The sequence below is a fragment of the Protopterus annectens genome, chromosome 3.part1, assembly GCF_019279795.1.
Source record: "Protopterus annectens isolate FY-2018-M chromosome 3.part1, PAN1.0, whole genome shotgun sequence".
NCBI lineage: Eukaryota > Metazoa > Chordata > Ceratodontiformes > Protopteridae > Protopterus > Protopterus annectens.
In genome coordinates, this window is record NC_056732.1 from 421,677,485 (window position 1) to 421,691,092 (window position 13,608).

General features: G+C 45.4%; 1 protein-coding gene across 1 annotated transcript in view; it reads right to left on the reverse strand.

Moving 5' to 3' along the window:
• PAXIP1 (PAX interacting protein 1) overlaps window positions 1-13,608 on the reverse strand; it is a gene marked incomplete in the record, with an annotated part of 1,449,657 nt that overhangs the window by 1,351,565 nt on the left and 84,484 nt on the right. Inside the window, 1 exon segment of the mRNA XM_044066884.1 lies at window positions 6,122-6,165. Within this exon segment, the coding sequence (XP_043922819.1) occupies window positions 6,122-6,165 (44 nt within the window).

The window sequence follows — 13,608 nt, forward strand, 5'->3', positions numbered from 1 at the left end:
TTCTAGAGATGAGAGCAGTGGTTCTGCACTCTTGTGGGAGAAGAGGCTGGACTCTGCCCTTCTGAGCTGGGAATTTCTGGTTAAATGTTTATAGTGCCTGAATATTTGAACTGTATCTTACTGAAATTGGTACACCTTGTTTGCTGTAGCATAGACTAGATCCAGGCCTGCTGAATCTAGCTTTGTTTATATGCTTGTTATTTCCCTGGAACGCTAATTCCACCTAATACGCGGCTTCTCAGCGCTTCTGTGGATCACTAGTGATATCTGCATTGCTTACTGTACTTATTTCCTTGTTTCACTTGAAAGAAAGCTACTGTTTGTCGTTTTTGCATTTAAGTTACCTGTAACACATTGCACTTAAGTTACCTGGCACTTGCTCACTAAAGCAATTATACAAGTCAGCACTAAAAATTAAAAGCACTACACCCTCACTCCCCACTGGCCCTGGTTTTCAATTATTAAGGAATTCCCAGTATTATTCTAGCATGTCCAAAGGTCAGTTGTCAATCTCCTCTCCGGTCTGGTCCAGCTGGTGAATCTGGGAATCATGAGGCAATGTTACAACTGCCTCATGTACACAGACAACCCTCTCCTCCTCCTAACAAATTCCAACACATGTGAGAGATGCAACCATATAGCCAAACTGAAGGCTAAGCTCTCTCAACTCAGTACTGGCATAACCAGACAGGAGGAGAAGGAAACCACACTCACTACAATTCCAGTCTCACATAGACCTACCATGACAGCAAACCAAACACAATCACACAAAAACATACTTGGAGGCTCTAAATAAAGATCTGCCGAAGCAGCAGAGACCTCCAAAGCAGACACCCAAGCAGCCGCTACCCCAAAAAAAACACGTGCAACCCATATCTCACAAAGCCAGTGTGCCGAACAGTCCCAGCCCTTAAGACTAAACAACACACCTGATACACTTGTAATAGGTGACTATCGTCAGGCACACTGACGTCCCGCTCACCAGGCTGAACATGGAGAGGGTCACGGTGAGCAGCCTGTCGGGCGCTAGGATCCACCACATAACACAAGCACTCGGGTCACTCCAAGGCAAGTACAAATATGACTCAGTCATTGTCCATGCTGGTGTGAATGACCTGAGACGTACCTCCCTGGACTACATGAAAAGAGACATAAAGGAGCTCTCTGAGCATGTAGCCCAGGCCGGTATGACCCTGACCTTGAGTAGCATCTTACCCTCACCAAGAATGATGCCACAATATGAAGACGATGATCAATTTCAACAATTGGCTTAAGTACTGGTGTCATTCAAAGGGGATCCAATGCCTGTCAGCTTGGGATGATATGCTCGACAAGCCACGATGCTTCGCTAGGGACGGCTTGCACCTGTCACCCCTGGGCTTTCGGATATTGGCAAAGGCTCTTGCTACCCCCATAGTGCCTTTTTTAGGCAAGGCTCAAAAGACAAACCCACCTCCATAGGTATCACAAGGGATAAGAAACTAAGGGTAATGCTACTCAACGCCAGAAGTCTAAACCTCAAGATGCACGCACTCGAAACTCTCCTTAGCAAGGAGAACATCGATATCTGTGCAGTAACAGAAATCTGGTTCAGGGCTCCCGAGAGCACCCCAGCACTACCAGGTTATACGTCATACCATGCTTTTCGGCCCCAAAACTTGGTCCGAACCACAAAAGGAGGGGGAGTATCGATATTCAAAGATACCCACACCTCCAGGTTGGTGGCAAAGCACGAAGCATCAGAGACTATCCATGTGCAACTAACAGTGGGTAAAACTGCCTTCCAGTTTATAGCCTGCTACAGACCACCCTCCCAAACCCAGGAACCCCACTCGGCCTTCCTGAGAACACTGGAAAATATGAAGGTCTCTCCAAACACCATTATATTGGGCGACTTCAACTACCCAAACATAGACTGGGAGCATTACTCTAGCTCCAACACCCTAGCCCAAAGGTTCCTAGAATTTATAAACTCAAATGCTATGGAGCAACTTGTTACCACTCCCACAAGAGGGGAAAACATACTGGACCTGATCATCACCAACATGGGGACTCTATGCTCCAGACCAGAAGTGTATCCCTCACTGGTATGATCAGACCATAAACTAATCTCACTGGATATTCACATCCTGATCCCACCCCCTGCCCAGAAAACCACAGTGAAAAACTTCTCTAAAGCAAATTTCACACTCCTCAAAACTGAGGTGGAATCCTTCAAAGCCCCCGGGCCTGTGGAAAATACGGCCCAGACTGCAGAATCCTTTATAAACGCATTCTATGAACACCTTCAGGAATGCATGGATCATGCGATTCCAAATAAAACCAAGACCCAATCCTCCAAAGGCAGACGTCCTGTCTGGTGGACCCCAGCCATAAACAAACTATACAATAGAAGGAGGAAGCTACTAAATGATAGAGCAAAATCCCAAAAAGGGAAGGCATCACTGATCAGTATTAGCAAAAAACTACGGGCACACATAAAATTGTCTAAGGCCAGCTTCGAGAGAAAATTGCACAGGACACTAAGGATAATCACAAGGCTTTCTTTAGTTATGTTAGGAACCTGGGTGGCAATTCCCAGATATGCTCAGAATTAGTCCAAAATGACAAAAAAATACAGCGAACCCACAGACATTGCCAACATCCTAGCTGACAGGTTCAAGCAAACTCCCCTCCCCACCAAAAGGGCAAATATCTATCCCAGCAGAGTGCTGCCCTCCTGACATCTCAGATGCTCAGGTAACAGCCGCCCTCTCCAAAACAAAAAACACAGCATCAATGGGACCAGACGGTGTCCCGGGCTGCGTCTTGCATGAACTCCAAGAAGAGCTAAACCCAAACATAAAACTACTGTTCAATCTCAGCCTTACTACAGGATATGTGCCCAAAGAGTGGCGTACAGCAACAGTGGTCCCTCTCCATAAAGGTGGTGCCTCAACGGATCCTGGAAACTATCGCCCCATAAGCCTGACTAGCTTGGTCTGCAAAGCTATGGAAAGGATCATCATGGACCTCATAAATAAAGATATTAGGGACCTACAAACACTGGATCCTACCCAGTTCGGCTTTGTTAAGGGCAGATCCTGCCTCAAACCTGGTTGATTTCTTTGAAACAGTCACCAAGGCAATTGACGAGGGGAAGGTGGTCCACACAGCCTACCTGGGCCTCGCAAAAGCCTTCGATACAATACCCCACTCGGGCATTATAAATAAGCTCACCATTAAATATAAACCCCTATGTCACTAGATGGATTGCAAATTGGCTCAAGGACAGAACCCACATGGTTAGAATTGCTGGAGCCGACTCCAAACCAGTTACAAGTGGTGTCCCACAAGGCTCAGTCCTGGGACCTCTCTTGTTTGGTATATATTTCTCAGAGGTACAGGCCAACACGGAAGGACTGTGGCTGACCAAGTTCGCAGATGACTGCAAACTGGGCGCCATAATCGACTCTCCAGCCGACACAAGCATCCTCCAAAAGGGCCCGATAGAAACAGACAACTGGTGCCAGAGCCATGGCCTCAAGCTAAATGCCAAAAAGTGTATAGTCATCCCCTTTGGCAAAAACAAAGTGCCCACAAATTACCACATAGGTGGTAATCCATTAAGTACAGAAGAAGTAATTAGGGACCTGGGGACCCAAGTTGATAGCAATCTCTCATTTGACAACCATGTGGCCAAAGTGGTTAGAAAAACATTTTATATAGCCCACCTAATCATGAAGGGATTCACATCTAGATTAGGGGACGTCATTGTGCCTCTTTACTCATCCCTCATCAGGCCCATAATTGAGTACAATGCCCCTTTTGGGATGTACCTTACCAGACACCTGCTGCAGCAACTGGAAAGACCCCAAAAGTACCTCACCAAGAGGATCAAAGGGCTCAAACAGATGCCATATGCTGCCCGGTTAAAGAAACTCCAGCTCTACTCAGTGGCATACCACCTGTTCAGAGGCGATCTGTGCCTGACGTATAAAGCCATGTCCAACCTGGAATTAATGGACATGCTGCACCTCAGAAAATCCAAATCCCATCGAGCTACGTGCTCGAGAGACTTGAACCTCAGCACTGAAATAAATAGGACATGCTGGAGGGAGAGATTCATAACCCAGAGGCTCCCTTCACTCTGGAATAAAATCCCAGTCCAGGTTAGGCAGAGTCCCTCATTGACTCTCTTCAAGAGGAATCTTGATGAGTGGATGGGAGATTGTAGGTTTACCCCGGGTATCACTTCTGTGTCACTGTTGGACAGAGGCACAGTATACTAACCTCGAAAAAGGGCATAGCAAAATAAATTTAAAATGGGTGGCGAAAGCCAAACACATTCTGGCTAGGCTTATAAATGCCCTAGGGCAGATAGCCTAGTATGAACCTATGAACAACTCACAGATCCGGTGGTGGACAGAGCTGGCAAAGCCCCCATCTGGTTTTGTGCACTAAGGAATGTTCTAATCATCTTTATCCACCTCTGCTTCAGAAAGCCTACGAGAAGACCTGACAGAAGAGGAGGATGTGGAAGGTGGCCTGCAGGACTTTTTAGGTGTTTCTTGGAGAACAGGAGATCTGAGCCTCGGGGACACCATTTTCAGGGAGAACCTGGAAACATAGATAAAAGGGGATGGAGCCACAGACTGTTTCTGATCAGATAACTTTGGAACTTTTTGAGGAGGTTCAGAAGAAGCCATCTGAGGAGAAGTCCGGGCAGGACAGCACATGCAATGCTCCCTGTGCTCCTTTGCTTTTTGAGAGGGGGTGTAAGTCCCTGAAGAAGTGCTGGATGAAGAAACTGAAGCAGGGAGAAGACCCTTTAAAATCAGTCTGTTCCTCAGACCACTGATGGCTCTAACATTAAAAGCCACACAAACACAGCAAGGCGTTTCTTAATGTGCTGGGCCTAAACAATAAACACACTCCCTGTGGGCATCAGAATTTGGGATCTTATGCCCACAAGTGCATTTTTTTAAAACCCATTGGCTTATCCACCATACTAGTAAAAGAAAAGTACACGAAAGGAGTTTTTTTTTTTTTTTTTAAACAGTAAGAGAAAGAAAGAGAAAGTAAAAAAAGACTACCAACTATGGTATTTTAGAGAATATACCTACAGGTAAAAGAGAAGGAAAAACAATTTACCAACTATGGTAAAAAAAAAAAAAAAAATAACTACCTAATAAATGAAAGTGCGAAGGTATAAAAGATTTACAGAAAAAAAGGTTTAATTTAAAAGGGTGAAAAAAAACACAAGCCAAAGGAGCTCAAGAAATTACAATCCCGACCCTCTTGAAAAGCGGCAAATGAGATCTGAAGTGTTGTACTGGTCAGGGGTTATGGGCAAGGGAAGGTCTTCAGATTTGGAACCTAGAATCTGTAGAAAGTGGCTGAGTTAGATCCAAACCCATTCGTTCCCATTCACTGGAGAACAAATGAAAATGACATCATCAGATCCAAGGTTGTATCGGCCATAACAGTGCAATAATGCCAGGGTAATCTTCTTGGGCTAGGCTTATATAGGCTCCAGGGCAGTTAGCCTACTACACACCTATGAACCTATAATGATCAAAAAGAGTTTTCCCTTTCAGTCTTCCAGAACTCTTTGTGAATGCGCAAAAAACCTAGTCTCCCCAAGGTTTTGACAAGGCACTGAGTGCCACTGGTCCAAAACTTGGGTGAATGAGTATTTTCTAACATTGTAATTTCAACCAAACACGGCACAATGAGAACAATTATAATTTTGGCTACATGATTTTCTAAAGACTCCCCTTCTAGTCAAACCTGCCTTTTCTCCATCACAGAAGCTGCATTTAATTTCAATTTGAAGACAACAATACTTAAATTATGTATACTTAAATCATGTATGTGCTGATTAAGCTTAGCAGAGAGGGTTACAATTTTCATACGCTGTGACTCCTTATCCATCTGTGTCAGCAATTTCTCCAAACCAATACTGGCACTAGACAAATCAAGCACTGTCACATCTCTGAAATAAAGAAACTTTGAAATGTGCAATACACAAAAAGCAACAGTAGTAAATAAGTCCAATGCAACAAATAAGCGGTATACAAAACTGGTGCCTTTCTGTGCAGATTTAGTCTTCATACGTTACTTCTTAATAAAAGGATACGGCAAAACAGATCCACAGCGAACAGACAGAATTACCCAGCTGGGCTGCAAAACAAATTAAAATGTTTTATCTAAAATGCAAATTAAATTTAACCTGGAACGAAAAAATGACATGCTAACAGGAAAGAAATCAAAGGTTATCAGTGTCTTTTATAAATACTGCTAACAGAATAAGACAACAATGATATATTCAGGCACAAAAGGAGGACAGCATTAAAACATCAGAAAAACTAATATAAATATTAGCAGACAGTTAAATCACTTTCAACTCACAAAGCAGTACAAATACAACTGACGTAGGGGACATCAGAAGACTATAGGTTCTATACCTGCACCAGGTACAAAGCCAATAATGACTCTGCAGTTCAGCTAGAGAGACACTCCTGAGGATGAATTTCCTGGATCAGACATTAAACTAAACCCTGCTGTCCAAAGCTGTAAAGACTCCATGACACGTGTCTACAAAAAGCAGGTAAGCCTCCTCAGGACCCTGGCCAAACTTCTACTTCTAAATTGCAAAATTCCCCCCACACTATGTAACCCAGACAACAAAATGGGAAAGGAGGAAACTTCTTTCTTTCCTTATAATAGGTTATTTTAACTCAACACAGCAAAATATTACATACAAATACTGTTAAATGTGCATTCCTTTTGGGATTAATTAACTATATGTGGAATATTCTGCACATTTTCTAAGTCAGACAGAAATGAAAAATAACCCATTTACCATAATGCCAGATCTGTAGGAGTAAGTGCATCTTCTATAACTCATAGGACTGAGGCCGCAGGAACTTACTTGGTAATGCAAACATTATAGGACAAGGGTACATTCTCTAATCTTATAATGCTCTGTGCTGCTCTCCCTCATCAGATAGGAGGTTCGCTATAGTAAAGTTAAAGCACATGTTACCATCTTGTCCATGGAAGGGAATGTGGACAGGGTCATTACAGAGAATAAGTACATAACTTTTGTAGCTAACAAGAGTGGGTCCACCACCTAACTCACAGACATACTAAAGCTCTCCTAGGGGTCTACCCATTAGGTAAACTATATCTTTCATAACTACTGCCCCCCCCAAAGCAGTGCTGTCAGTGCCAACTTATAATACTTTGCAGACGTACTTAGTAAAGACCATGCAACTGTTGCAAAAATACAAAGACTATTCTTGCAGTTGTAGCTCTTTTAGAATGAGTTTTAGCAAAATCAGGTAATGGTCAGTTATCTATTATGTAGCAAAACTTTGGACAACCACCTAACAAGGGAAATTTCAAATACTTTTTGCCCATGCACTTAAAAAAAAAAAAAAAAAAAAAAGAGTTGCCTTTCCATGAGGGAGGACTTTGCTTTGCCAACATAGCACCTTAGCTGGCAATGGGTATTCATGCAGTGTAGTGAATATTTCTCATATGTGGAGTAGGCTGAAAAGAAGAAAGGCAAATGACTACACTGGCCTATGTTTGCTTTTGGTGAAACTTTAGATATAACAGAAGGATTAGTCACAAGACTAACTCTGCCTTTAGGAAAAGCCAAAAGAGGAGGTTCAAACAAAAAAAAAAGCACAGAGTTTTGAAATTCTTACAACTGGAGGAATAGCTACTACAAAAAAACACTTTTTTCTTTCAGGTAAGATACTTAAAACCCTGAAAAGCGGCTAGGTCAAAAGCACTTGTACCAATTTTTTGAGAACAAAGAACAAGTCTCAAGGAGGGCTGTGAACACTCATCTGTGTTAGCATGTCTGGCAAGATTTGTGTATCTTCTCAGATTAACTTGTACTGTATGCCAGCATGTCTATTTGTGAATAAGTAAATATGTTTTTAAAATGCTGATCATCTCCCTGCTTACACAAAATGTTTTAATTTGTCAACATTTTGATACATTTCTAATTGCACATGTTTGTGAGGGAGATTATAAAGTACAAACTGTCTGTGGAGAATCATCAGTAGGTGATGTCATTAGAATGTTCCTGGTTGCCATGTTATTATTTGAACAGCTGATTGACAGGAAAACAAGTAGTTATGCACCTACCATAAAGTTCCACGTTTGTTTTCCTTCATCTCACCTTCCTTCTTGCTGGTTGGGTTCAGAGCCGATCCTCAGCTCCGACTCGGCCGATTTACTATAGCTCAAGAGCTTACTGGGTCGAGGCTACCCCTTATCCCAAAATACCTAGCGGCAGCTACCCAGATTTCATTTGTAATATCCCACATCTGACATATGAAGTAAGAAAAACTAAATTTTTTTACTAAGCTCTTATACATCAAGGTAGGAAGGAAAGAGGAAAAGACAATGCATGGTTAACGAACCTGGTATGTCAGTAGGAAACTCAGCCAGTGTAACCAATACAGAACTCCTCTCGAACCTCCAGGAAGGGAGAAGGGGGGGAACGCAAGAAGGAAGGTGAGATGAAGGACAGTAAACATGGAACGTTATGGTAGGTACATAACTTCTTTATGTTATGTTGTCCTATCTCGCCTTGCTGGTTAGGACAGTGTCCCCAGCACCGGATTCTCGGGTGGCTCACTGGAACAAACTCTTCAGGACCGTGGAACCAAAGGATGCCCTATTCCGGGAGACCACATCCACTTTGTAATGAGAGATAAAGGGATGAGGATTTGCCCATGTTGCTGCTGCACAGATTGAATCTAAAGGTAATTTACCTTGGAAGGCAACAGAAGTGGCTGAATGTCCTCTGGGTCTTCCTGGAAGCGTCTTTTTACGCAAACCATATGAATAAGTGATTGAGTTGAACAGCCATCTTGAAAAAGTCACTTTAGAAACTAGATAACCTTGCTTACTGTCAGCAAAGGATATGAACAATTGGTCTGATTTTCTGAGGTCTTTGATCCTGTGTAAATAAAAACATAATTGTCTATGAACATCCAATCGGTGTAATCTATACTCTGCCTTGTTGCCATAATTTGGGAAGAACACATGAAGCTCAATGGACTGATTTAAGTTATACTTGGAACAAACCTTTGGCAAGAAGGAAGGATTGGTCCTTAGAGAGACTACCTTTGTGAAAATAAGATACAGTGGGTGAATAGAAAAAGCATGTAATTCAGAAACCCGTCTAGCTGAGGTTATAGCAACCAAGAAGAGGGTTTCCAAGATAAAAACTTCAATAGGCAAGATACTGCTGGTTCAAAAGGGGGCAGAACCACTGAAGCTAAAACTAAGTTTAGATGGGGGGGGTTCTCTTACCAGGGGCCGTAAAAAAGTGGTGTACCTTGTAAGAATGCACTGCACAACTTATGGGACACAATGTTAGAACCAAAGTCTCCTACATAAAAATTGGAGGTGGCAGCCAGTTGGACCCTAATTGTAGCTGCAGCTGCCCCTTTTTCGAAGGTTTTGGCCAGAAAGTCAAGAATATTGTAAACAGGAGCCGTAAAAGGATCAATTATTATTACTTTTGGCACAGTAAGAGAATTAGAAGTTATGTACTCACCATAACGTTCCATCTGAGTAGGTGTATTCATTTGTCTGCAACCTGTGGGTTATGGATCCGATATCGGATCCGAACCGGCATGGTTTTCCAGCTATGGATCCGAGCTCTCAGCTCCTCCCCTCACCCATAATGCCCTGCTCTCCCTACATGACCTCAGATCGAGTTTGCCAACAATAGAAATACCCTAAAAAGGGTAACACATAATATGCAGGAAACTGACAAGGCCAGGGGGATAGGAGAGCGGGATGGTTGCAGACAAATGAATACACCTACTCAGATGGAACGTTATGGTGAGTACATAACTTCTAAATCTGAAGTAGGAGATTCATTTGTCTGCAACCTGTGGGACAGAGTCCCCAGCTACCTGAATCTTGGGCGGCCATCATGGAAGGATATTCCGGAGCACCGCGGAGCCAAAGGATGCTCTACCTCTAGATGTAATATCCAACTTGTAGTGGGAGATAAAGGTATGAGATGAAGCCCAAGTGGCTGCTGAACAAATATCATCCAGAGGAATCCTAGCTTTAAAGGCAGCTGAAGTAGAAACTGACCGGGTTGAATGGGCATGTACTCCCTCCGGTGCGGGCCTTCCAGAAGCTTGATAAGCCAATAAGATGCACTGCGAAATCCAGCGTGATAAGGAGACTTTGGAAATTGGTTTACCCAAATTGAATTTAGCAAAGGAAATAAACAACTGGTCGGATTGCCTATGACCAGCTGTCCTGTTTAGATAAAATCTAAGTTGCCTGTGAACATCTAAGGAATGTAGCTTGTATTCACCTTTGTTTTGATATTTAGGAAAGAAAACAGGGAGGTTAGTGGACTGATTAATATTTGCTTCAGAAGCTACCTTAGGAAGAAAGGATGGGTTGGTCCTGAGGTATACACGGTCCGGATGAAAGACCAAGTAAGGAGGCTTGACGGATAAGGCTTGAAGTTCTGAAACTCTCTTGGCCGAGGTAATGGCTACTAAAAAGGCCGTCTTGAAAGACAAAAATTTCAGATCTACCGTAGCCGCAGGTTCAAAGGGGGGAGCGGTCAAGGCCTGAAGGACCAAAGAGAGGTCCCAAGGAGGAACCACTTGCTTTACAGGGGGCCTGAGGAGAAAGGTACCTTTTAGGAAAATCTTACACAATTTGGCAGAATCAGTGGACTGGAGTCTTGACCAATATGATAGTGAGAAATTGCCGCAAGTTGCACTTTGACCGTGGAACTGCTGGCACCATCATTAAAAAAAAAGAGTGGTTAGAAAGTCAAGCACCAGAGGAAGGGGAACTGTGAAGGGGTCTAGACCTTGCCGCTCCGCCCAAATGGAGAATCGTTTCCACTTACTGCGGTAAACTTTCCTGGTAGATGGTTTATGAGCCGCCACCAGGATGGCCTTAACTGGAGACGAAATACCGGGAGTCCTGATCAGGAGTGGAACTGGAGCAGCCAAGCGGTCAGCTTCAGGTTGTCCAGATTCGGGGTTGATAGGTGGGATGGGTGAGATATCAGATCCGGAATGGGATCTAGAATCCAAGGAGGATTCACTGAGTGAGACCTTAGGAAAGGGAACCAGATCTGCCGAGGCCAGAATGGGGCAATGAGAATCATTCTGCACCCCAACCGAGAGGCTTTCTGAAGAACTTGGAGCATCAGAGGCAAAGGGGGGTAAGCATAAAGAAGACCGGGTGGCCAAGCATGCACCAGAGCGTCTCTTGGGATCTCCGGAAGGAGGTATTAGAGTGAAAAAACTGTCGCACTTGGTGTTTGAGGGAGACGCAAAAAGATCGCAACAAGGAGTTCCCCACCGTGCGAAGATGCGTTTCGCTACCTGAGCATTGAGAGACCACTCGTAAGGGGAGAGAATGGTGCGACTGAGTTTGTCCGCAAGGATGTTGGACCAACCCGGAATATGCGTTGCGATGAGAAAGCGGTTGGTGGAGATTGCCCATTCCCACACTCTCATGGCTTCTCGACAAAGAGGGTAAGACCTGGTTCCTCCCTGTTTGTTGATATACCAGACGACAGACATGTTGTCCGACTGAATCGCAATAGTTCCCAAGGGAAGAAAGGCCTGGAGTGCTTGCAACGCTAAGAGCACTGCTCTCATCTCTAGAACATTGATATGCAGTAAGGTCTCTGAATCGTTCCACGTGCCTTGGACCGTCCGCCTGCAAATGCCCCCACCCGAGGCGGGAGGCCTCCGTGGTCACCGTGGCGAGAGGGGGAGAAGCACAAAAGGGGCGGCCTCCGTGGAGATCTGGAGCGTGGAGCCACCACAGGAGGGACCGCTTGCAAGCCTTGCTGATCGCAATGGGATGATGCATAGGAAGAGCAAGATAAGACCACTGAACTAGGTGTGTCCATTGAAGGATGCGCATATTGAACCTGGCGAGAGGAAGAAGAGCTATCGCTGCTGCCATGGACCCTAGAGCCCTCAGGATCAACTCCGCCGGAACTGAGCTGGAGTGGAGAATGGCCCGCACCTGGAGCTGCAGATTTTGAATTCTGTCCGCAGTGAGGAAGGCTCTTAACTCCTGTGTCTAACCTGGCACCTATAAAATCTATGAACTGCGTAGGAGCTAGGTTGGATTTTTCTGTATTTATTGTGATGCCCAGACAGGGAGCTAGATGGAGAAAGGAATCTCGCCAATAACAGTAGATGCCTTGTTGGAGCGGTGAGAAGCCAGTCGTCCAGGTAGGGAAGACCTGCACCCCCCGAAGGCTCAGGTCGGCCGCTACCACTGCTAATCCCTGGGTGAACACCCTGGGGGCTGTGGTGAGACCAAAGGGAAGGACCCGGAATTGGTAGTGACTGGCTCCCAGCCAGAAGCGGAGAAACCTCCTGGAGCGCCTGTCCATTAGTATATGGTAGTACGCATCCTTGAGGTCTATGGAGCACATCCAGTGATTTTCTCCCAGAAGGGGGAGAATAGACTGCAATGTGACCATTCGGAACTTCTCCTTGGGAACTGCCAGGTTCAAGAGTGAAAGGTCTAATATTGGTCTTAGATCCCCCGTCTTTTTTGGCACTAAAAAGAACCTGGAGTAGAACCCTGATCCGATCTGGTCTGGGGGGACGGGCTGGATGGCTCTTTTCTTTAGCAGATGGCCAATTTCTGCCAAAGCGGCCTCCCACTGACCGGGTGGAACGTCGGGGAGGGACTTCAATTTTGGAATGTGATGAAATGGGATGCGGTATCCTCTGGATATGATGCGGAGGACCCAGCGGTCTGATGTTATGGACTCCCATGCCGCTAGGTGCTCCGAAAAACATCCCCCGACTGCCTCCAGAGTGGAGCAGCCGGGCAACCCTTCAGGGCTGCTGCTCGGGCCGTTCAGAGAAGGGTTCTCTGGACCAAGTTGCTGGGAGCCCCTCTGCCCCTGGGGCGGCGTCCTCCCTGTCCTCCTCTGCCACAGAAGGACTGGTTGTCCGGAGCGGGTTGGGATTGCTGCGACTTCCAGAACCACATCTTCTTCTGGCCCTTTTGGTTCCTAGAATAGGGCCTCTGGGGCACAGAGAAGCGGATTCCGACGGCAGACAGCGTCTTCCAGTCCTTTTCGCTCTGGGTCAAGGTATCACGAACAGTTTTGCCAAAGAGGGCAGAACCATCGAAGGGAGCGTTCGCAAAAGACGCCTTGAAGGGCTCCGTGAAATCGCAATGACGGAGCCAGGCCTGACGTCTAGTAACTAGGCCTGCCCCTGCGGCTCTAGCGGCACCTTCCGTAGCATGGGACAGTAACCACATAGAGGTATTAGTCACGGACCTGAGAGTAGCCATACGGGTGGAGTGCAACAACTTGTCCTCCTCCGACATGGACTCTGGGGGTGATGCAGCGTATTCCTTGATAAGGTCGCGCTGCATCCTAATCACATGTGCCAGGTAGTTCAGCGCCCTTACTGAAAAGGTCGCTGAACTAAACATCCGCTTCCCCAAGCGGTCCATCATCCGAGACTCCTTGCTCGGGGGATGGACTGAGGGACTCTCCTGAGCAAGTTCCCTCTTGGTGGCTGCCGCCGTCAACATGGCATCTACCGGAGGCCCCTTACT